Source organism: Rhamphochromis sp. 'chilingali', assembly GCF_963969265.1.
Source record: "Rhamphochromis sp. 'chilingali' genome assembly, chromosome: 17".
Classification (NCBI taxonomy): Eukaryota; Metazoa; Chordata; class Actinopteri; order Cichliformes; family Cichlidae; genus Rhamphochromis; species Rhamphochromis sp. 'chilingali'.
Genome location: NC_137944.1, coordinates 1,977,830 through 2,001,095, shown reverse-complemented (window position 1 = coordinate 2,001,095; position 23,266 = coordinate 1,977,830). Strand labels below are relative to the sequence as shown.

Sequence of the window (23,266 nt, the reverse complement as noted above, 5' to 3'; positions counted from 1 at the left end):
CCAATCAGTCCTCAAGTTTTGGGGGAAACAGAGAGGACTTTTTTCTCCTGTGGTTGACACTGTGAAAAGAAAGAATGAAGGAAACTCGTCCAGTTCCTGAGGAGCAACTTTTGTGTCAGTTCAGCAGCAGCAAAGCAGCAAAGCAGCAAAGCAGCAAAGCACAACCACGGTCGCCTCCAGGCGGCTTTATACTGGAAGGCAGACGCTGCAATAATTGTTATGTGAAGAAATGTCTTTCAGCCACTTTTCTCCTTTAGTGGTCAGTTCTCTCTTTGTTTCTCTGCCTTTGCACAAGCACATTTCCCTTTCCTGAAACAGGCTTCACAAAGGCCGAGTTCTGTTCAGTTAAGAGCTTCTTCTGTTGTCACACTTCCAAATCGAAAACTGGGAAAAGATGAAGCTGCTTGAACATCATTCCTGTCTAAAACAATAAGAAGGCCTAATGACTTGTCCTGTTAACCTTTGTACTGTCGCCATCGTGCACCTGGTCACATTTTGAGAAATAATGTTTTTATGCCCCCTTAACTGGATTGAAGGCATCATAAATGGAGGCTTTAAAGAGGCCGGTTTTACAGTTCAATGCTTTTTTGGAAGAGCCTCAGCAATCAGTGTTTATTTGAGGCAACTGTATCATGATGTCCCACTCATGACTAGACTCGCTCAGTAAGCAAACTGAACTTCCTGTGGTGAATCACCGCCTCCGCTGAGAGAACAAATGGGCGGATGAGGAAATAGACAGCGATCTGCTGAAAACCGGCGGGTGTGTCTGTGTACTTGTGCTACTGGTATTTTGTGAGTGTCTTGGTGGGTGGGTGTGAACACGCAGCTCGTGAATGCTAGCCTTTATTCAGTCAGACAGGGGGCAAGTGCTCTGGCCTCTCAGCCAATCACAGCTGGCGTCTGGGGATGGCTCGAGGCGTGCGCCGAGTTATGACATGATGGTGTAGCTGCCCGCAAACACACATGCCTGGAACATGAGAACATTTCTCATCAGCCTTACTTCATCTCTCAGAGTGAAACCCAAGAATGAGCCACAATGCAAATGTCTGGAGATTTATCATCATTAGTTTTATTCATTTTTATGACTATGAAGGATCTCCTGAGGGTTCGGCGCTGCCAGCCCGAATCTTTGTTGTTGTTATTAAGTTGTTGCAAAGTCTCCGTCTGTGTCTCTCTGAGCTTCTGCACTGGAACGACAATGGAGGTGGAACAGGCCTGCAGGGTCGGCGTCTTCCTCTTCTTGCCTTAAAGACAAATGTTAGCCTCAGTGAGGCGAGATGGGAGGAGCCTGTTTTTGAAGAAGTCATTAGAAACCCCCCCCCAGCTCGCTGCCCTACTGCTCGGGAACGCCTTGATGGACCTCAGACGGTGAAAAGTGTGGATCCAAAGTCAGGCAGACCTTAATAGGAGGGAGTGAAGCCCCGATGAGTTTCCTGCTGTCCTCACCGTCTCTGCGTCTGAGGCACTGCAGGCTCCAGTTGGTTCAGATGAAATTTGTTTTTTAGCTGAACTGTTTAATCTGAATCTAACTCCAGGAGAGAATTCCTGTAGGGCTGGTCAGGGGTCAATAAATCAACTTCTTCCAATCTGCCACAGATTGGAAGAATGTTGGCTCATTTGAAATAATCTGTAACACTGAGGTGTTTATCCTACTAAACAAACTTCCAGTTAAAAACTCATCCAGGGACGAGTCCGGAATAAAGAGGTCAAATCTTTATATCATTTTATTATTAAGAGTTTGCAAAACAAGGCGTTATTAGAGCAAAAGGCCTTATCTGCACAACACCAAAGACCCACACAGTTCTTTTAATGGCACAGCCTGCCAGCAATGTAGCAATCACCTGATAACACCTCAGTGTCCCCAGCAGGAAACCTCCAACTCCAGATAAGTGTGATTCAGAGCTCATATCTCAGAATCAAGCTTAAAATAGTGCCTTCATCTAAAACCAACCAGGACAGAAGAAAGCACCTGCTGCCCTCACTTTGACCCCCTGGGTCCTAAAACCTTTCAGGGTTTCCCAAACTGCAGAATCAAAAGAGTTCCAAGTATGAAAGATCAGTCGGCCTGAGATGATACTCATGGGAAATCCAGTTAGTTTCCTGTGTTCATGGCCTTGATAAGTGGGGCCTTTTTTGTAACAACATAATGTCTGCCTTTAAAGACTGACCCACAGCCTGGACCCAGATAATTACTCATTTTCAGGGATTTAAAGGTGTCCCGTGTGGAAGCACTTAAGCATAGAAAAAAACAAGTGCTCGTACGAATGAATGTGAATGTTGAGGCATGTTGTATGTTTGAGTTCTCTGGGAAAGTAGAAAGGTGCTGTGTAAGAATCAGCCCATTTACCAGACTTTAGCCCCAGTGAGGTCACCTGAGGCAGGGGTGGAGATCTCAAGCCTGTAGGCGACTAAACGCTGGTGGTGTAAGTCCCCACCAGCTGGCAGCTATATGAGGCGAGTCGCCTACATTTGTGCTCGGGCTGCCCAATTAACTAATTAAAATAAAACATATTATATGTATATTTTGCTTAAAGGTAACAAATTGACAAAATAAAATGCATTTAAAAATTGGACTAAATTTCATTATAATTCTTTTTCAGTCTAAACCATATGAAGTTAAATATATCATGTGTTTCTCTAATAAAACATGTCTATTAACACCTGAATTAAAATACATTGGCAAAGACAGACTTAAATATACATATGAACGAGAATGTAACAGGAAGCATGTGTGGCCGGTGTAACGTGGAAAAAACTGTTGTAGCATAATAACTTTTTTTAAACCCTTCTTACTACGTTTAGATGAAATGGGATATTGGGAATGAGCCACCTGGCTGTGGAGACACGGATCACTGGTTAGACTGCATGTTTGGATTCGATGTTCCAAAACAGTCCTTTGTTTCGTGAAACTGCTCTGGGTTGTGTTTTGAGAAAAGGTGGAAAGTTTCAGCAAAGGCTCCAAAAGCTGGATACACGTCTAGTCCGAAAAAGGTTTTCCAATTTAAAAGAAAAAGAAATGTGTGTTTGATACGTTTCAGTGAAAAGTGTTTCCTGATGGTTTTCTTTCTGTTTTATTGTTTTTAATAATGATATTAGAATACTAATAAAGTCGTTCTTCTTGAGGCTTAAAAGCATTTTGCTGGTCACCCTTGTACACGAGGCTGGTTTGTTTCCCTGTTATGAAGTTTACATCCATAGTTTCATATTTCTAATATCAAACTGTGTTTATTAGTGTTTGCCAAATGTGTGAAGGTCACTTGGCTGAAAGTCAAGCTGTGAACTTTTAATAACAATTAGGCTCCAGTAGTCATTTCCCAGGGAGAGGAAAAGAGCAGAGGAAATGTCACTGCCTCTGAGAAGCTTAAACATGACTTTTCGTCGTTTGCCATTGGTTGGCTGTGAAGCAGCAGATGAGCTGAGCCTGTCAGAGGCACTGTTGGATAAACAAACTTTGCTTATCTGTTGCTCGCAATGGCTACTGACGCACGTAGTATAGAGTGGAGAACATCATTTAAAGACCTCTCCATCGGCTCGCTGCGCAAAGAGTTTGTGCAAGCGGAACAAAAACCTGCAGCGATTAAATTTTTTTAGCTGACAACCAGAAAAAAAAAAGAAAAAAGGAAGAGGTAGACAAGTGAGTGGATAGTTTTTAATAAAAAAAGAACCCATAGGGTTTCATACAAAAACATCTGCACGTATCAAGAGCGTATTACAAACATATTTTCTCACAAATGAGTCATTAACAGTGATTTCCCTGCGCCCTGAAAGAACAGAAGTTGTGAATTCACAGAAGTGGAACTCTTAAATGAAATGTTGCCTGGGACAACTGCAGATCAGATACAAGGACCCTCAGATAAAGTGCGTTCCATCGAGAGCGTGTGGTATGGACGGCACTCGCAGTAATTAGCACCAGTCACCAAGCTGTGGTGACTGGTGGAAGTTGGTGGAAGTTGCATATCTCCACATCAAAAACATTGTTCAGTTGAACAGTCTTCTGGGCAGTAGGAGAGTCAAAAGCGATCAAAAAGTGCAACAATATAGGAATAAAGGACTTTTTTCAAACACTGGTAACACTACTGACATTTAAGGAAGAAATTTACATGCTGTGATTCTGAAAAGCAACAGTGTTCCCAACAATTTCGTAACAGCGATGCAAACTGAGTGGACTGGTAAAAGGATGTTTCCTTTTGAGTAGTCCTGTAAAAATACAGGCTTGGAGTGCAATGAGAAAAAGCCACGGTGCCACAGCAGGCCAGTGCTCGGCCCAGTAACAAAGTCATAGTGGCTGTAAATGGAGAGTCTCTGGAAAGGGCAGCTTATTCAGAAATGCAGCATATCACTGTGCCATCGGGCCTCAACATCTCTGGTCTGAGGAGCACGAGCAGGAAGACTCATAAGCGATGAAGCAGGTTGAAGGCAGCTGACATAACAAACGACCAACATTTCAGTCCACCTCCACACTCGTGCCTTTACTTCTCCATCCAACCTCCTCTGGAGTTCAGACCTTCTGCCTGTTTTCAAGTTTGGTCCTTAACAGGTGGACCACAGTTCCACGGTTCCCACTGGTGGACTTCAGCAGACCGGCAGCATGCGAGCATTGCCGTTGAACTCCTCCTCCGCCTGAAAAAACACGTAATTCCTTTTAGTTATCTCAAGGAACGCAACTTCTTACTAACAGGACACTTTTAAGTTACCAGAGATGCTTACCTCACTGTAGGCTGGCGGCGCTGGGTACTGGAAGGCTGGTGCGTTCATAAAGATGGGACTGTCATCGCCGTCAAAGTCATCAAGGAGAGGTGTGAGAGGCTGGTCTAGGCGGCAGTCCCGGGTCACGTCGCAGTAGCTCGGAGGTTCAGAAGGCATCCTGAGAGACACCCAGCTCTGGGAGGCAGTGCTGGCTGAACTGTCCTGGCTGCTCACACTGTTGCTGCGGCTGCCCAGACCGGCAGTCCCAATGACCAAAGGCAACTCCAGGATCAGCTTGTCACTACCAGGAATGTGTACGTAAATCTATGATGTAGAAAAACACAGTTATTAACACCAATGTTTACGAGATAAACACCAAAACTTTCAGAAACTGAAGGCTCACCATCAGAGCGTACTCCACGCGGATGATGTTGCAGCCCAGCATGGATGGTTTGATCTTCGGTACCCTGATAGTTTTTCCCTGCCAGGCGTCGCACATCCCAGAGATGATGTGGTTACCACGCACCGAGGACAGCTTCTGGCGTAGGATCTTGGTGCGGCCGTTTGCCTGGTAGGTGTGTTTGGCTATGATGGCAGCCTTGGGCACAACAATGCGGGAGCAGGTGTTCTCAAACTTCGCATTGATGCAGATCTCTTCGCCTTCACAGAATCCACGCCGGTCAATTTTTGCATTCAATGACACCTGACCGTCAGGGATGAACATGCAGGTGACTTTCTTCTCCTTCATGCCACCTGCTGGAGACTGAAGAGCAGCAGAAAGGCTGTTCGGTTATGCAGTCCCAAGCTTCAATGACAAAAACACTGACTATGTTCTGGCATTAGTGAACTCACCAGCAGGTCTGGGGTGTTGACATCCAGTGGCTCCTCCACCTCGAAACATTTCTTGCACTCTAGCACGGGCTGCTGCGGCCTCTCCATCAGGGCTTTGACACAGTACTGGACGTAGCCGAACTTCCCCTTGTATGACGACACCAGTTGCCTGTAAGAACCGTTATTGCTCCATCACTTGTAAGTCGGTGGAGAGGTGCACACTGCATCTCTTTAGATAACGGAAAATCATGCGTCACATAGCGCATCCTCACCCTTGCTGAGGGAGCTCGAATCCAAACGTGTACTCGTACTTGTTGCCAGGTCTCAACACCACGGAGCCGTCAGAGTCTGGAAAAGAAAGTAAACCGTTTACAGCAATATTCATGCACAGCAGGTTTCACGGCTGCCCTGACAATTCTTACAACACCCACAAACATGTTTTAAGCCGGTAAATGTCGAACACACATTCCAGGATATCCAGCATAAAGGTAATTCCCGTACCTGTGGGCTGGTCTTGCAGCCGCAGGACCGTTTCATGTCTGAGGTACTCGGCCTCCTGTCGGCACCGCTGCTTGCCTTTAGCGTACTCCACCTTGGCGCAGCCCAGACCCAGAAGCTTCAGCGCGGACACCCGCATCATTTCGCTGACTTCCACTTCGACACGGCCGGACACCGTGTCTCCGCCGCAGTAAAAACTCTTACTGGGATCGGAAAAGATTATCTGAAAGATTTTAACTTTCTTCGTCATCGCCACCATGATTGACGACCTCGAAAATGGACAAAATGAGCTGAATCGTGAAACTTCACAAATAAATCCCTTGGAAACTACCGATAATCCAAACACGTCGAGCGACCGATTCACTTTGCTGTAAACAAAGGGAGGAGGCAGTTTTTATGAGCGGGGCACGAGGAGGCAGAATGAACAGCATGGCTCAGTGCGTGCACACCGCTCTGATTGGTGGAGAAAACTTTGTTTGTGTCAGCCCTGCCCAATCACCGCAACGAAACAACGCGTGTACACCGCGTGGCTGGGAGAATGTACAGCGTGCTCAGCAGATGCGCGCACAGGAAACTGGAAGTACACAGAGAGAACATTGCATTTATAGTAAACACGTTAAAACGTGTGAAATCTTGGCCCGACAATGAGTCAACCCAGTATCACATGTAGGGGAAACTTGAAAGCTCACAGTATCACAAACGACACCCTTTTAGCTCCTACCGCAAAGCACACTGTGCGCTGTCGATCTTACGTGCTGTTTAATATTTAGTATTTACTGTTATATTCACATAGATCATCGCGATGTTGTTTATTATGTTGCTCTTTTCTTTCTTCTGCCTGTTTTCTCTTTTTCTTTCTCAACAGGTGATTGATATTTGTATTTTTTTGTCTGCTTATTTTGTTAGTTTTTGTTTTTTGCCCTTTATCTCCGTCCCTCTTCCCCGCTGTTTTTCTTTCCCCTTTCTTTTCCCCAGTCAAGTCTGTCCCGTATTTAACAAGTAAAAATAAAATAAGCAATAAAAGGTGAATCAATTATCAATTATTATGGCAAGGCTGGGATGGTCCATTTGGTAAAGTAAATCTGTTGGGCATCTTTCTTCGCCTTTAGACAAGAATTCTGATGCAAAAGAGCCAAACGGGACAGGCAAAAAAAGAAAGCTCACAGTATCACCAAATACTTTGATAAAGTAGAATAAACGAAACAGATTATAATCACTCGCAAAAACAAAAATACATAAGGCACATGAAATTATAAACCTATTGAAATATTTAATTTTTGAACATCTTCAGTTTCACTGTAGCCTTTTTTGTCCAGTAGCTGTTTTAAAGAATGAATCGAACGCTCAAGGTTTCGAGGTCAACACTAAACAGAGGGCTAAAACTGGATGGATATCCTTTATATGAGCTTCAGGGAAATAAGGGAGTGTTTTGTACAATATAAGCATTTAAAAAGGGAAGTATAATACTGAGTCTTGGTCTAAAACAGGGATGTCAAGCTCATTTTATACTCTTACCTTACATGGATGAGTCAAACTAATTTCAGTCAGTGGCAAGAGTGCAACTATACGTGCAATCAATAAGATCTTTTAACATAAGACAAAGAGCAGCAGGTTCAACATTTCTCAGTTTTTCCTGTAGCAAAAGAAAGAAAGCGAATGACTCTGAGCTTAACCTGCAATTAGTCATGTGCAAAAATAATACATTGAAAATGTAGTTACCTTGGTGTACTGTTAGTGGACACATGGGAGGTTTTCATGAGAAAGAAAGTAAAACTAAAACCTGTGAAGACAAGTATAGACTAAAGAAAATGTATGGCCTCAGGAAAACCCCAACCTAGCCAAGCAGGCTGGGTTGGGGTTTTCCTGGCCCCCAGGCCTCATGTTTGACAGCACTAGTCTAGAAGATGTTAAAATAGCCTGTCCCAACAGCTTCATGACAGCCCATGGAGAAATCTAGCCATTTCTAGGTTAAACCTAGTATTGGAGAACTCCCAGCAGCTTTCTTAGGAACGTCGATATGGTGTCTGGTTCCTGCACGAAGCCGTTCTGAGCTCTGTGAACGTCAACCTACTTTTTGTAGGTTGTACTTGTTAGGTTCAAGCTAATGGAGTACTGCTGCCTCCTAGTGGAGAAAGTAAGCTACTACAGTATACCAGCGCCCTCTGCATCAAGATCAAACACCCAGTATCAGTGAGTGCTAGTCTCAAGTTTAATAGGACAGTGCAGGAATTAAATCTATGACAAGGCAAGATTTTAAAAATAAAACCTTGATCTTTTCTTTAAAAATAGTCAGTGATAAAATAAAAATCCCCACGTCCCTCAGTAGGTTCTGGAACCATCAGACCTGAACACGTGTAAACATCAACCCTCAGACATCCATGTCCCAAAATCATCATGAAGTACGGAGCTTTAAAATGTATTACCACCAAGTATTCATTGACCTTGTTTCTGCAAGCCAAAGACTTAAACAAGGTCCAAACACAAGTGCCAAGTCAAGGTTTGCTGTAACACGACATCCTTTATTAAATCCTCATTTGCAAAGGTTACAACACGTTTCCTCCAAAGCCAGCGTCAGCCTGGAGAACCGTCTCCTCTCAGGAATCACTGATCCACTCCTGAAAGGAAAAGAACAGATTTCAGACACAGAATGACTGCAGCACCGTCACTAAGTGAAGTCAGTGACATCAATTGTGTTGAATATGTCAGCTGCTTAGCTCGACTCTACAGTTTGTCACTACACTCAACTACTGCCCCAATGGGCTAGGCGTCGTTATAGCAACGACATCATGATCGTTTACCCTCACCCCAAACCAGTCACAGGAGACGACTGCCACCCCCTGAGCCTGGTTCTGCTGGAGCTTCTTTTACATTAAAAGCACCTTTACTGTGAACTGGCCTTATAGAAATACATTTTTATTGAATCAAAGTGACTGAGCGACACCTTCCTGAAAGTGAAGCCTCAACATGTCACTAATCCTGGAATTTTGCTTTTTCATATACCCCTCAGGAAATGTTCCCAACAGGTTCTTCTAAGCTGGTTGCTTGAGAAGCCCACTGGGATGGCTTGCTTTTTGGTCATGTCCACAGCTAAACAGGAACACAGAATCCTGACAGCCTTGGTTCATGACCACTTTGACACACAGACGCACAAACACTACTTACAGCGATCAGCTGCAGTCCTTTCCATGCAGGCAGGACAGCCTTCAGATTCTGAAACACATGGGTTTACAATACAATTTTATTTATATAGCACATTTAAAAACCCGAAGGCACACCAAAGTGCTTCACAGTAATATGGAGAGTTTATCAAATTATTGGAGCGTGTCCTGTCATGTTCTAATGAAGACCGTCTTTAGACCCAGGCCTGCTTGCTGCAGGCTTCAGTTAACTGTCAAGTCTAAAGTTAATTGTTCACCTGCACATTTCATTTTCACTGCTGTCACTTTGCATGCGAGCAGCTGGCTTTTCCTCATACTGGAGCTTGTTGAACAGGAAGTTTTAATGTTGATTACGGTAACAAGTGCTGCTGTTTTTGATGCTCGGAAAGAATTCCTCCATGCCACCTGAGCTCATCGTCGCGGTAACTGCTCTGCCTCTTTGCTCCAGATCTCTCCCTCTTTTTAAAATTTCCAAATGTTGCTGAAAACCTCATGTTGTGAGTTTTATAGAGTTCAGGGATTTTCAGAGATCATTCATTTAAAAAAATATTAAATTTAAAAAAAGAAACTGTTAAAGCAGGCTCGTGGTATGCACAGAACCTCACGGTACTCACACTATACCGATTACTCCTATCCATGTTTATCTGTGTGGTCCACCCTAACCAGTGATATGAAAACAGTCCACTGATAAGACTTGTAAACAATGACAGAATAGAAAATCTATGGAGCAGTTGGTAATATTTGACAGACACTTGTTCTGCATCAGTATCTCACAACGTTCATGGCAGTGAACATGTGGGTAAAGCGAAACAGATTTACTTTGTGAGGCATTTCCAACGACACGGCCCTACAGAGAAAGGTCTGTCGGGATAGACCTCAGCATACTACGGAGCATAAATGATATGCACGACTACATCAAGCACCAGTCAATTTCTTACTTGAACTTGATTTATTTCAGCGTCTTCAGTTGGACAGTCTGCTGCTTCCTCCTAACAATAGAGGGTTTGTCACTTGCACCTCGTGGGAAACATGTTGACACTTACAGGGGAATGAGGTGTGGCAGCAACATTTTGGCACAACCTGCTGATACAAAATTATTTTAGTTACACAAGATAAACAGCGTTAGAAACAAGAGAATCTGCATATGCACTTGTTCTTCCTCTGTGCAAAAACACATTTCCACAGACATTAGTAAGGAAGGACCAAGGCTCCAGCCCCTTTTGTCCTTTGGGCCAATCCTCACCTTCATTACTGCAGTTGAAACCTTGGATCAGGACATGATCAGTTGTGGCAGCAGAAACCTGGAAAAAGGTAAACAGTGAGCTCAGCAGTTGATGCAGGGTTACTGGGACAAACACCATGGCTGATTACAAAAGCAATTCATTTTCAGATCAGCAACAAAAATTAAGTTGCAGGAAAAAAACAAAAACAGCTTTATTTGATGAGTACGGATCCACGAGTAATGCAGTGTGTACCAACATGTTTACCAGGACTCCAAACACAAGCAGTCGGGAGACCAACGATGCCATTTGTTGAGTTCATCTTGCACTGACTTTTGAACAAACCAGCTAACGAAGCAGCTGGCTGCAGATACCACACAGTGCTGCCATTGTGGCTCCAATTCACTTCTCCTTGAGATTAACATTCATTCTAACAGATCTTGTTTTTCCTTTTGCACATCTTGATTCACTGATTTAATCATGTGTCAGTCTGGTTTTCACTGTGGTGGACATTTACATCGTGGGAGTGATATGGATGCAGAAACGCGACGTACCGTTTACTGCTGCCTCAGTGCAGAAAGTCAGGTCAAGAGGAAAACCTGCCAGAAGGAGGTAGGATGGAGGTCAGCGGGACTTCAACAACACTCAGTTTGTGGTTACAGTGCAGCAGGTGTTCAGAGAGGCAGCTGTCACTCACACTTCAGAGCAGTTGAACATATTAAGCCAATCATCATTACTTGGTCTACAGCACATTAGTCCTCAAGCACGACTTACCGAGTTGGACTGAAGCGTCGTCTGCGACACCTGCAGGGAAACGGTACAGTTTCTCGTTTTAACAAGTTTTCAAACTGAAATTTCAGGTCAGTTTACAGAACACGCGAGGTCACCAACAGATGTTAGTCCTCATTAGTAACACTGCTGCGGAAAGTCTGCAGCAGTGGGTTGCAAGAGAATATATTGCTCTTTGCACTGCATAAGCTTTATGGCCCACTTGACAGAACCAGAGCTCATACTGTGCTAATCAACAGTCATGCGTGAAAGTAGTGTGTCATATTCATTTTGGTGCTTCACCACTGCTAAAGCAGGTTTTTGTTTTTTTAAAACACAGGAAGAAATGGATATTTAGCTGAGGCACCACAGCCAAGCAGATTATGGTTGGACTCTAAAGCCCATTTCTGTTGTTGAAGTGAAAACATCCACTGTTTATCTTCTGCTTTGTTGCTTGGATTAACAAATCTTTAATAGTGCTTTAGCTGAGGCTGACCCATGAGTGTTGCAACCAGACAAAAATCAGCCATTACAGTACAGTTTTGTTGAAACAAACATTAAATACAACTGACCACATGCACCATCGCAGCAGCAAGAACTGTAGAGCCACTGCTCCCCATCACATCCTGCAAAACGAGAAGTTTGTGTTAAATGGGAGGAGATGCAAACTTGTATGTCGAGTGTGTCAGGGCTCATTGTCACCACTAAGCAACCAATGATGCAGAGGTGAAAGCAAAACCTGATGTTCTATAGCCACTGTAGCCCAGGGATTAGTCCACAGTGCAGGAAAACCCCAGCAGGTGATTGCACTGTGGCATTGTGGGCAGATACCATATAAAAATATGCATACGATTCAGTTCATAACACCCAAGCTGCATTCTTTCAAACGGCAAGAGGTGCACTGCTCTTAATACTCTGGTTTCTTAATTAACAGCACCGTCTCCATGGTAATACAAGCTTAGATATATCAATAAGGCAGGCTTGCCTTGTTAACACTTGCTATGATAATAATGCATCGATGTACAATAGTTTTTGACTACTGGTTACCAGAAACAGTCTTGTCTCTACATTTATACGTTGCACTTCTGGAAACTTCTAAAGGACGGCTTTCACACTCATTTTACGTCGTGGGCCACATGCAGCCCACGTTGGTCTTCACAGGACTTTTAGAGGACTTAATACAGACATTCAATTATTTCCAAGACCCTGACTGCGCGTCGTTGGAAGCTGATGACGTTTGAGCCTGCCGAATTTTGATTGGTTGACAAGTGAGCCGGAACAGAGCACGGAGCGATAGCAGAGCTCAGAGTACGAAAGAACCACGAAAAAACCCAGAGCGCAAAATATAAAGCAGGAAAAGCACAGACAGCGGCTGCAGCGACGCTTTTCATCATTTTAACTCTTTGTTTCACCTCAGCTTTTCTATTACAGCTTCGCTCTGTCGCGGCTGGCTCACAGACACGCTGTAACACATCCGGCACACTGCCTCCCTCCGACAACAGCGCGCACTGCAGGCTGACGGACAGGCCTCGGAGTGGAGCGGGCAGCAGATATTCCTCGGGCACCCCACACTAACATACACGCCGGCCACGGCGCCTTCCACGTGCGTAGGTCGGGTCGTACTCCCCGCAGAAAGCTAACCAGGCCCTCCGGGAGTCCCGAAGTTAACACCCTGTGTTAACACCAGGTTCGAGCAAATCACAGAGTAAGGACTGTCCTGACTTTGTGATTCTGTGCGGTGAAACGCGATTCTAACCAGAGGAAAACCAGTCGACGGTTTATTTTTTTGTCGTTTTTAAAAATAAATTGGCGCATTGTTGGAAGCTTGTATACTAAAAAACGCGTACAGTTTTAGCGCCAAGCTAGATGTTCACAGAGGTTTAAGAGCATCGCATTTAAGTTTTAAATAATAAAACGTATGCAACCACATATCTATATACACACAGAGGACATAACTAACCAACACGCTCAGTTCGGCTTACCTCTCGTCCTCGCATGACGGACCGCAGAGAAAGGAACTCGAGACCCGGCGCAAAGCCCTTTATAGGAAGTGTTACGTCACTCGAAACCGGTTTTCGACACCTACTCACGCGACGCTGCAGATCCGATGCTAAGCAAATACAGTTCCAGCGTCGCTGATAGCAAGAGCCCATACTATTAATGTACAAAGCAGCTGTGTTTATCGCGAGTGTTCTTGTTTGTATAAATTGGTGTCACAATAGCAAATAGCCTTCCTGCAAAGTTTCTAGTGTTTGTGTCTCCACAGGATGCTCCTTTGTGTCTGCCATCACTCACTGCGTTCTACATACGTCACGCGTCTGCTCAGCCTCATTCATTTGAGGGCTTGGCAACAAAATATGCAAGACACGTGACAAGTGCTTTTAGCACAGAGACGTCCACTTTCGGATGAAACAGCAACAGTACTAAATGCAAATTTAAATACTGATCGCATTATGCAACCATCTGATACCAATGTGGTATCAGCATTATCAATCTTTGGATTGATCCGGTGTTCTGGTAATCCATCCTACCCGTTGTTTCTGCGCATGCGCACAACACGAAATTCAGTGGCAAATTGTCCTACCTTTATGAATATTAGCTAGAAAAATACTCTGACGGGTAAAATTAAGTGCCAAACCATGCTACCTTTGTGAATGTTACCTACAAGCATACTTTAACGGGTGAAATGACCATCTCTGTTTAACCTTTTGTGTTGACACACGAACGATTTCTAAACAAAACAGGAACTACATTAAAATTCATCGCAGAAAATTAACCAAACACAGCTGAACAATGAAGAAATAAGATTCTAAAATCCAATCAAGTCACAACAAACTATTCAGATCAAAGACTGCACCCAAGTACAAGCTGAGAGAAATGCTGAGCCTCCAAACTCCAGAAACTCACTGTAGTTTTCTTTTTACAAAAAAAAAGTCAAAGAGGGCAAAGTGAAAGACTTGGGAATAATTCAGTTTCATTAAAAAAAACAAAAAAACAAACAAGGTTTTTCCAAAAGTTGTTTATTTTTTGTGGCACTAAGTCCTCTGACTTCATTAGATACCCCACAGACTCATGAGAACTATTCTGTTGGTGCAACAAAGCCATCTTCGGCCCAAAATGAACATGGCATCCTCAAAGTTACTTTGTGAAAACAGCAGAAGTGAAAGCATCAACCCCCCCTCCTACAAAAACACCATTCAAAGACAGCCAGCTCTTGGATGTGAATGCACATTTAAAACTCAGACATTTGACACAATTAAGGAAATAGTTTCCACTTTAATTCAAATTTCACCTAGAACATTTCACTGTAAGCAAACGGCAAACAAAGTGATGCTTAAAACTTCTGAATTCCCACGATTCGAGCAGGCAAATGTTTAAAAGAAAAGCACATTTAAAAACTGCTTTCAACAAATGTAAAATTTTGACAGTTTGTCCCTTTGGAGAAAAAAAAAATAAATAAAAAAAATGACAACGGAAAAAACCCGTCTTGGACACAGAAGTCTAGAAACAGCAGGGTTTGTTAATGCATAAGAAGTCCCTCCAGGATTAAAAGGGCTCTGAACGAGCGGGTCGATGCACAACCGAGCAGTGACCCACACAATATTGTTTAGACCGCTACTGGGTGCCACCTAAAGTGTCATCACTTTCAGCTAAATTAACAATCATTTCTCAGCACATCAACACTACACTGTTCGTCCAACTTCAGCGCCTCTGTGTGCTCAGTCCACAGTCCTTTACTCCATAGAGTCGGGGTCTGCCTGGGCCATGTAGGCATCCAGTTCTGCGTCCAAATGTCCCTTAGTCTTTGACATGTAGGCATCCAGCTGGTTGTCCAGCTGCTCGCGAGTAACAGCCGGTCTACCGACACCTCGGCCACGTCCACGTCGCCCAGCAAAACCGCCACGTCCACGCAGCCCCCCGCGACCTGTCAAGCAACACAGAGCAGAAATCTTCAGGAGTTTGTTCAACTGAAGAGCAAATGTTTTGTTGGCTCTGAATTTAAAGTCCCCCTCACAAAGTCTTCAATAATCTTATCTTAGAGCCCTCAAAGAACCGCATCACCCCAACAGAGCACCTCGCTCCCAATCTGCTGCTTCACTTGTAGCTCATCAGATAATTGAAGTTTAAATGGGAGGCAGAGCCTTCAGCTTCTGTGGAAGAGCTCCCAGTCTGGATCCAGGAGACAGACACCCTCTGTCCTTTTTAAGATTAGGCTCAAACCTTTCCTTTTTAATAAAGCATATAGTTAAGGCTGGATCAGGTGACCCTGAATCCTTCCTTAGTTACTCTACAATAGGCCTAGGCTGCCAGGAGCTTCCCATGATGCACTTTATGCACCTTTATCCAGCTACAGCATTTACCCCCACTCTACATTTAGTCATTAGTTATCACTTTTTGTTGTCCTGTGTCAGCGTCTCTACCGTAACATGAAGCACTTTGAGGCGAGCGCTGCTGTGACTTGCACTGTATGAATAAAACAGTTTTGAATAGATATTAAAAAATGACAGTTCACTGGTGCTACACAAATAAGCTGAATTAAATAACAATAAGCCCCTGACCTCTGGGCATTCCTCGAGCTGCTCCTCGGGACAGAGCTCCTCCTCTTCCAACACCTGCACCACGCTGGCGGCCTCCTCTACGCATTGCCATACGACCGGCAGAACCACGGCCTCGCATGGGCCCACCTGTAGAACCTCGCTTCCCTGTGTAATGCAAAGCCAACACTCAGTAGGAGCACGAAGCAAGACTTAAAAACGAAGCGACAGTCAAACCAACGTTTCTGAAAGCATTTCACTAGTCCCACATGGCATTAAGGTTGGCGGCCCGTCTCCTGCAGACATCCCAGGTACCAGTTGCCTAGGTAATTCTCTAATGCATTCAATGCTAGGCTACATGTCAATCAATGGCACCCTGCGCACTCATTGGTAGTCGCTTGCATGGACGTTGAGATGAGAGATAAGATCCTGGGTCCCACCTGCCAAATGTGTTTCACCATCTACAGTCTCCTGCAAATCACTTCCAGTATGTACACAGCTTAAAGGATGCCATTAGAATCCAGGCAGACACTGAAGTTTGTTGATACATACCTCTCAGGGACAGAGCTCCCCTCATTATGCCTCCTCTGCCTCGTCCCCGAAGACCTCTGTTCATCCCGCGCATTCCTCCTCTGCCTCCAGGAGGTCCTCCACGCATCAGAGCCCCAACAGGCCGACCCAGCCGGGCTTGGATGTTGCTCTTCCCCAGTCGCTGCTTTAGGCTCTGACACATGTTAATTACAAATGCTACATTACAAAAGCAATTACGACAAAATTAAAATCAGTAAGCTGAATCCTCAGGAAATATCATCTTGCACATGGCAGTAACAGGAGCCTCGTAATGACCTGCGGCTCAGACTCACAGCAAGTCTTTACTGAACGAGGCCAGCGTGACCTACAGGTGCTGGGCAGGCTGGATTTCACGTGCTGCCACAGAGCTGCGATGAAGGCTGCAATCATGCTGCTCTGTGTGCATGCACACGTTTCACCCAGGACTCTCACACTCTGCACAAACGCTGCAGTCGACTCCAATCACAAACGTTAACAAATAAGAAATCAAATCTAAAATGCTGTCGGTACCTTAGCTGGATTCTTCCTTTGATTTTAATTTTGAAAGAGCCAGGAACTTGTTATTATAGACTACATCATTTTAAAAGGTCTTATACTTGTACAGGAGTTGTTCCAAAATCAAAGGGCTTTGAACATTTCTGTCAAAAAGGACATTTTAACTTGGACTCTGCAGTCAGTTTAAGGTTGCCATGAAAACTGAAACAAGCCCAGGGGATGATCGTCTTCCGACCCATTTTTCAATCCCCGTTATTTGGAAAGAACATTTGGAAATCAGAGCAGCGTGTGGAGAATTAAGTCACCCGAAACGTAAAAGAAATGCCTAATTGTCAAACACTGATCAGAGCTGTGAGCAGCAGAAGCTTTTCACATTTCAAACTGGGCTGTGGCAGTCCAAGGTTTGGGGAATGGCTGGAATAATAAACCGTTTTGGCACGATCGCTTTTACGTCATTGTTAATATAAAAATGGAAAAATCCAGGTGTTTTCCTATCAAACCTGATACCATCCCTCAGCATCACTGCTGACACTGTGGTTTGATGTCTGCAGGCTCCAGGTAATCTTTTTTTTTTTAAATTTCACATCACACTTTGTCCACAGACTGACCAGGTCAGAGACCAGCTGGAGGACTGGATGGATCCAAAATATTCAAGATCACAGATTCTGACTGGACCATAGATGCAGTTCAGCTTCGGTTGTGCTCTTTATTTACCCACTGCTGTGGTGAACAGCAGCATCAGAGAACCACGGGTGACTGATTTCCTTCTCTACTCACACACTCAGGCCACGTCCACATGGACACAGGTGTTTTTGTAAACTGAGATTTTCCGTTTAAATAAAAAAATCCCGTCAACATTTATATGCAAAAAACAAATTGAATAGCTTTCAAAAACGACCCAAAGCAACAGGTGGCGATATAATCAGGGCTGCACATAAGTGGTCCGCAGGTACGCATGCGCTGTCAAAATGAAAGACGCGCACCAGATAAGAAATGACAACGCGCGTTTGCGTCCATATAAAAGGCAGTGTTTTTGTCCACTAGAGTGGGAATTTCACGGCACATTCCGCACCACATCTCTGTGCGTTCATCATTTGTTTGAAGCCAGCTCACCTCCTGCAACCACTTACGAGAATACGTGTTTCTTCGTACTCCTTCTGCTATTTCTTTGGAGGTGGAGGAACATCACAGTAATTGCTTAAAGGAGCTTCTTCGACATCTTTAAGAGTTCTAAACAAATGTCTGTCCTCCTCCAGAAAATCTTATGTACGCAAACGCGCGTTGCAACTTCTTATCTGGTGCGCATCTTTTATTTTGACAGCGCATGCGCACCTGCAGACCACTTATGTGCAGCCCTGTCTATAATCCTAACTGTGTAGAAATGTTAGCCAATCAGAAGTCGAGCAGCCTGGGAGGGAAAGCGTAAACAAAGATGTCTTTCTAAACTGTATTTGTATATGAAAGCATGTAAAAGCTGCAGATTAACAGCAACAATATTTTGTCAATATTGTAGAAATTCATCGCATGGAAACAATAACGTGTGATGCAAAAAAAAAGGTGCACACCCTTGGCGTTGAGTCCACGCATAAAGTTTTTAAAAATCTGTTTTCAGTGATGCAAAACGCCGTGCACGTGTGGATGAAAGGCCCAACGCACAGAAGAAGCTGCGTTCTCAAAAACACTCGTGTACGTGTGGACGTAGCCTTAATTCGGGTTAAACATATTCAGATGGAACCAACAGTGCCACGGACACCAATTTCACCTGAGCGTCACGCTCACCTGCTTGTGATTCAGAGCGGCTTGCACCGAAGGCCGGTTCTCCATCTGCTGGGCCAGCCGACGATTGCGGGCGCTAGCCAAATGCTGCTGTTGCATGGTGGCTCGAATGCTTACCGCAGTGGGTTGCTTGTTCTTCAGCATGTTAGTGAAGCTTTAGAGGTGGGAGGGAAAAAGAAGGAGGAAGTAAAAGAAGGGGACAGGGGATATACAGAGGAGGAGGAAGCAGGGTTCCACATCATGTCATTTCTCATATGGACGATCGTGGCAGCTCTTTAGTCATGTTAGACTTTGTTCCACTTGTTGGCACTTATTTTCTCTCTCAATCATATGATATTCCAGAGTTACTTACACTTGACTTTAGCCTGTGTTGTAAAATTAACACAAGGAGAAAAAACAGTTGAAAGCAGACTTCAGGACAGAAGGAGAGAGAAAGTTTCAGAAGAAGAGCCACAATTGCCACTTACGAGCCTCCAGCTGACACTGCAGGGATGTCATCATGTCGCAGCAGCAGAGGCCAGGGCATGAGGTGTGCTTTGGCACCCAGCCACTTACAGGATGGACCGTGACTTTATTTAAACCACCAAGTGGTCAGGAACTAGGGAACTGGGGGGAAGGGGTAGTCCCTTGTCACGTCCAAGCTAGGACTGAGTACTCTGAGCAGGGAAAGGAGAAAGAAGAAGAAGAAGAAAGATGATAGAACACGAGGAGATAAAAAGCTTCACTTTTACTGGTCTGAGAGAGAAAAAGATGAGAGGCAGAAAAGACGAGATGCCCCATCTCACTGACTTAGCTTTAGCCCTCCTGTCCCATTTAATGGTGTATACATGACGTATACAGTGCTGTTTAAACAGGGAGCCAGCGTGCCGAGGCGTTTACAGGATGGTGGTCTGGTTCTGCGTATGCTTTACCAACCACGACCGCTACAGTCACCCCTCGTCTACATGTGCGTGCTGCTCACACAAAACATTTGGCCTGGGCAAGCCCCTCCTGCCCCACACTTCATTTACATGTAACACAAACAAGGACAGGGCCAAGAGAGTTGAATGAGCAGCGCACACACGGGAACAGCCAGAGCTGCATCCATATCAGGTTTGGTCCCAACAGTAGGTTCCGCAGAGAGTATCAGAACCTGCACAAGCCAAGGCTGGCAGCAGGTGACTAATTTCTGACAGGGTGCGTAGCCTCTCACCGCTCATTTAGGGACACTTTGGTGGTGCTTTTCAGGACAACTTTTTGGGAGGCAGCCGCACTCATTTTGAAAGACTTTGATTGTAGAGTCCTGGAAACAGAAAAGAGAATGTGTTTCACCTCCCTCTCTTTTACACATAATGTACGCACTACTACTAGAAGTTAAATTACCACTTTTAAGTCACTGTTGCAAGGAATTTGCTGTAATTAACATCAGCTGTTACACGCGTGTCTAACAGAGAGATTATTTTGAGGACTACACACAGTGTCACACAAATCCTCCCTGTAGGAGTAACCCACGACCCCCTCCCACCCAAGCTACACTTCAGACCACCGCCAGTTTGGTTGACTTAGCAAAGTTTTCAACTTCTTTAAACTCTTTTCTGTGTCACCAGCAACAAAAGGGATCGATTCTTTAAGAGAACGTTTTAATTTTAACCCAATTGTCGATCACGTCCGGTGGAAAAATTAAATGTTTAGCGAGCGTCCATCCGGTTATAACAAACTGCAGAGACAAGAACACGGAGTAACGATTCCGCCTCGTCTTCGCTAGCATGTCGTTTATCGACGAACAACAACTTCGTCTCATACTTACAGCGGATTCTGCGTTGGTAGAGAAATGCCTCAAAGCTAGCTAAGGTTAGCTTTAGCAGCACGGCGGCTTCGTATAGGTGTCCGTGTATCCTGTTTAAATACAACTGACCATATACTAGCTCCCCACGCACGCGCGGTTTGAAACAGCGCTTAGGTAAGCGACCCTATATCAAACTCTCCCAGGAATATTGTAATAACGCGGAAATCGAGACTCCTTCGCGATCCGAAAGCCTAAAATGGTGCTCCTGGCTACTGATGGGAAGAAAATGGAGAGGTTCTTGTGACGCTGACGTCACGAGGGCACGACTTCCTGTCCGCTCGCGCTGGTTCAGTAAAATGGCAGCTACAGCTTTAGTCGAAGGTTCTTCTGGTAACGATGCTGTTGCCGAGGGTTTGCTCGACCTCCTGAGACCAGCGATACAGCAACTCGACCTGCATGTGAACTCGGTCAGGTAACTCGCGTCCTCGTTAGATTAGACCGCGCCAGCTTGTTGACAGTCAGCTGACTTTCCCCGTCAGACTGATTGTTTTGTTGTTCAGTTGTCTCTGGACTCACGTGACTCACGTTTCTTTACAGAAAAAGCCAAGTGGAATTAAGAGAACATATAGACGGTCTGGCCACAGGTAAGGTCCTGCTTCAAATATAGCATCAGCTATAAAAGATTCATAAATAACGTGCTGTGTGCGGTTTTTCAGAGTTATGCAGGATAAACGAACATCAGAAGGTGGCTCTGGACCTGGACCCATATGTAAAGAAGTTGCTGAATGCGAGGCGTAGAGTTGTGCTAGTAAACAACATCCTGCAGAACGCTCAGGTCAGTGACCAGTCTGTAGCTGATCTTCTTCTGTATCACGCTCTGCCCGTCAGCATGCCTACGATCAGCCTTCGTCACATCAGACATTAGGCAGGAAATTAGTATAATGTAATATTGGGCCCCTGTAAGGGAGGTATACTACAAATACTGTATGACGAGACTTGTAATTCCGATTTCCATGGCGACCACAGATATACTAACTATTCAAGTTACCTGAAAATGGTGTGAAAACGATATAGAAACATTACACAACCTGAGCTTTCTTTGTCCAGGAACGTCTGAGGCGGCTCAACCACAACGTGGCCAAAGAGACGGCGCGGAGGAAGACGATACTGGAGACATCGGGCGTCTTCGCTTCCCGCTCACCTAGTAAACCATGAACCTCACCTTGAACCTCCTGCTCCACACAGTAAATACTGTGAGCTATTTTGATCAGCAGGAACGGTTGATTGTGATTATAGGAAGCTAAAAACCAGGAGGGGCCGGTCTTCCTTTGACATTTGCTTGTCTTTTTGTTTAATACCTCGCTGATGTTCTGCTTTTGTCACAGTGAAAAAGCTGCTGTCTGCTTACCATTTGGCAACTTCAGAGTACGGGCTTGCACAGTGGAGATATTTATGTAATAATTCTAATGCACTCAATAAATAGATACACTATGTGGACAAAACTATAGGAGCCACAGCTCTTAATCTTTTGATGTTTTTATTGCCACAGGTGTGTGAAATCAATCACTGGCTTTGCAACCTGCCTCACAAACATTTGTGAAAGAATGGGTCATTCACTGTAAGGCAGTGTGGAAGTGTACAAGATGCCACTGTCGGTGAATCTTTACTCCACGATGATACACAATCAACTGGAAGTGGTATTCACTGGTGTCAAAAGTGGAAGTGTTGGAAACCCCAGTAACTCAGCAGCCCAGTGGCAGACCACAGAGTTAGGGCCTTATATATTTGGACACTGACACAAGTTGCTGTTGTTTTCTTTCTTTTTTTCTTTTACCCGTTTACTGAAACATATTCCAATTATACTTATATAATGGACACTGACATAATGTGCAGCTTTCATTTGAGACGATCTTCATCCAAATTGGATGAAGGGTTTAGGACACAGGTGTCGAACTCCAGGCCTCGAGGGCCGGTGTCCTGCAGGTTTTAGATGTGTCCTTGAACCAACACAGCTGATTGAAATGGCTAAATGACCTCCTCAACATGTCTTGAAGTTCTCCAGAGACTGGTAATGAAATAATCATTTGATTCAGGTGTGTTGACCCAGGGTGAGATCTAAAACTTGCAGGACACCGGCCCTCGAGGCCTGGAGTTCGACACCCCTGGTTTAGGAGTTTCAGCTCCTTAACATGTGCCACCTGCTTTTTAAACGAACCAAAAGTAATTGGACAAATGTGGGTGATTCCTTCGTTATGTCATTATCAATTAAGCAGATAAAAGGCCTGGAGTTGATTTGAGGTGTGGTGTTTGCATTTGGAAGACAACATGTGGTCAAAGGAGCTCTCCATGCAGGTGAAACAGGCCGTACTTAAACTGGAAACAGAAAAAACTCATCTGAGAAATTGCTGCAATATTAGGAGTGGCAAAATCTTCAGATTGTACATCCTGAGAAAGAAAGAAAGCACTGGTGAACTCAGCAACACAAAAAGACCTGGACGTCCACAGGAGACAGCAGTGGTGGATGATCACAGAATCATTTCCACGGTGAAGAGAAACCCCATCACAACCAGGTGAACAACACTCTCCAGGAGAGGTAGCTGTATCGATGTCCAAGTCTAAATGCAGAGGGTTCACTGCAAGGTGCAGGCCGACCATAAGCCTCAAGAATAGAAAGGTTAGACTGGACTTTGATTAAACAAAAAGAACTGAAAAAGCCAGCACAGTTGTGGAAAAACATCCTTTGGACAGATGAAACCAAGATCAACCAGAACGATGGCAAGAAAACAGTATGACGAAGGTGTGGAACGGCTCGTGATCAGAAACATATCACATCATCTGTAAAACACAGTGATGGCTCGGGTGTGCATGGCTGCCAGTGGCACTGGGACACTGGTGTCTATTAACGATGTGACACAGGACAGAGGCAGCAGCGTGAACTCTGAGGTGTTCAGAGACAGCCTGTCT

The 23,266-nt window shown here is 44.6% G+C and overlaps 3 protein-coding genes across 3 annotated transcripts; 1 reads left to right on the top strand and 2 right to left on the bottom strand.

The window, feature by feature from the left end:
- Nucleotides 1-3,635: 3,635 nt before the first annotated feature.
- On the bottom strand, nucleotides 3,636-7,799 carry LOC308385112 (thioredoxin-interacting protein-like). Its single transcript, XM_080863882.1, has 6 exons — nucleotides 6,019-7,799; nucleotides 5,790-5,865; nucleotides 5,539-5,686; nucleotides 5,090-5,449; nucleotides 4,708-5,010; nucleotides 3,636-4,620 (listed from the first exon to the last, which is right to left on the bottom strand). Exons 1-6 carry the CDS (start codon nucleotides 6,272-6,274, stop codon nucleotides 4,573-4,575), a joined length of 1,191 nt encoding a protein of 396 aa, XP_080720008.1. The 5' UTR covers nucleotides 6,275-7,799; the 3' UTR covers nucleotides 3,636-4,572.
- Nucleotides 7,800-14,604: 6,805 nt separating this feature from the next.
- Nucleotides 14,605-20,569, bottom strand: chtopa (chromatin target of PRMT1a). Its single transcript, XM_080863772.1, has 6 exons — nucleotides 20,324-20,569; nucleotides 19,730-19,819; nucleotides 18,541-18,691; nucleotides 16,249-16,420; nucleotides 15,721-15,864; nucleotides 14,605-15,086 (listed from the first exon to the last, which is right to left on the bottom strand). The coding sequence occupies exons 2-6, from the start codon at nucleotides 19,792-19,794 to the stop codon at nucleotides 14,896-14,898; spliced, it is 723 nt and encodes a 240-aa protein (XP_080719898.1). The 5' UTR covers nucleotides 19,795-19,819; nucleotides 20,324-20,569; the 3' UTR covers nucleotides 14,605-14,895.
- An 8-nt stretch (nucleotides 20,570-20,577) lies between these two features.
- Nucleotides 20,578-21,807, top strand: snapin (SNAP associated protein; the record flags this gene model as incomplete). The annotated part of the gene is made up of 4 exons (XM_080863773.1): nucleotides 20,578-20,774; nucleotides 20,900-20,946; nucleotides 21,019-21,137; nucleotides 21,410-21,807. 4 exons carry the CDS (start codon nucleotides 20,578-20,580, stop codon nucleotides 21,515-21,517), a joined length of 471 nt encoding a protein of 156 aa, XP_080719899.1. The 3' UTR covers nucleotides 21,518-21,807.
- Nucleotides 21,808-23,266: the final 1,459 nt, after the last annotated feature.

Bases quoted from the DNA above. Each gene is read 5' to 3' on its own strand.
- chtopa (XM_080863772.1), bottom strand. From the start codon at position 19,794: ATGAGTGCGGCTGCCTCCCAAAAAGTTGTCCTGAAAAGCACCACCAAA. The intron at 16,421-18,540 runs GTGAGCGTGACG...AACATGTGTCAG, and splicing joins CCGCTCTGAATCACAAGCAG to AGCCTAAAGCAGCGACTGGG. The intron at 15,087-15,720 runs GTCAGGGGCTTA...GTTGCTTGACAG, and splicing joins AGCTCGAGGAATGCCCAGAG to GTCGCGGGGGGCTGCGTGGA.
- LOC308385112 (XM_080863882.1), bottom strand. From the start codon at position 6,274: ATGGTGGCGATGACGAAGAAAGTTAAAATCTTTCAGATAATCTTTTCC. The intron at 5,866-6,018 runs GTACGGGAATTA...TTTCTTTTCCAG, and splicing joins GCTGCAAGACCAGCCCACAG to ACTCTGACGGCTCCGTGGTG. The intron at 4,621-4,707 runs GTAAGCATCTCT...GTGTTTTTTCAG, and splicing joins CGCCGCCAGCCTACAGTGAG to GCGGAGGAGGAGTTCAACGG.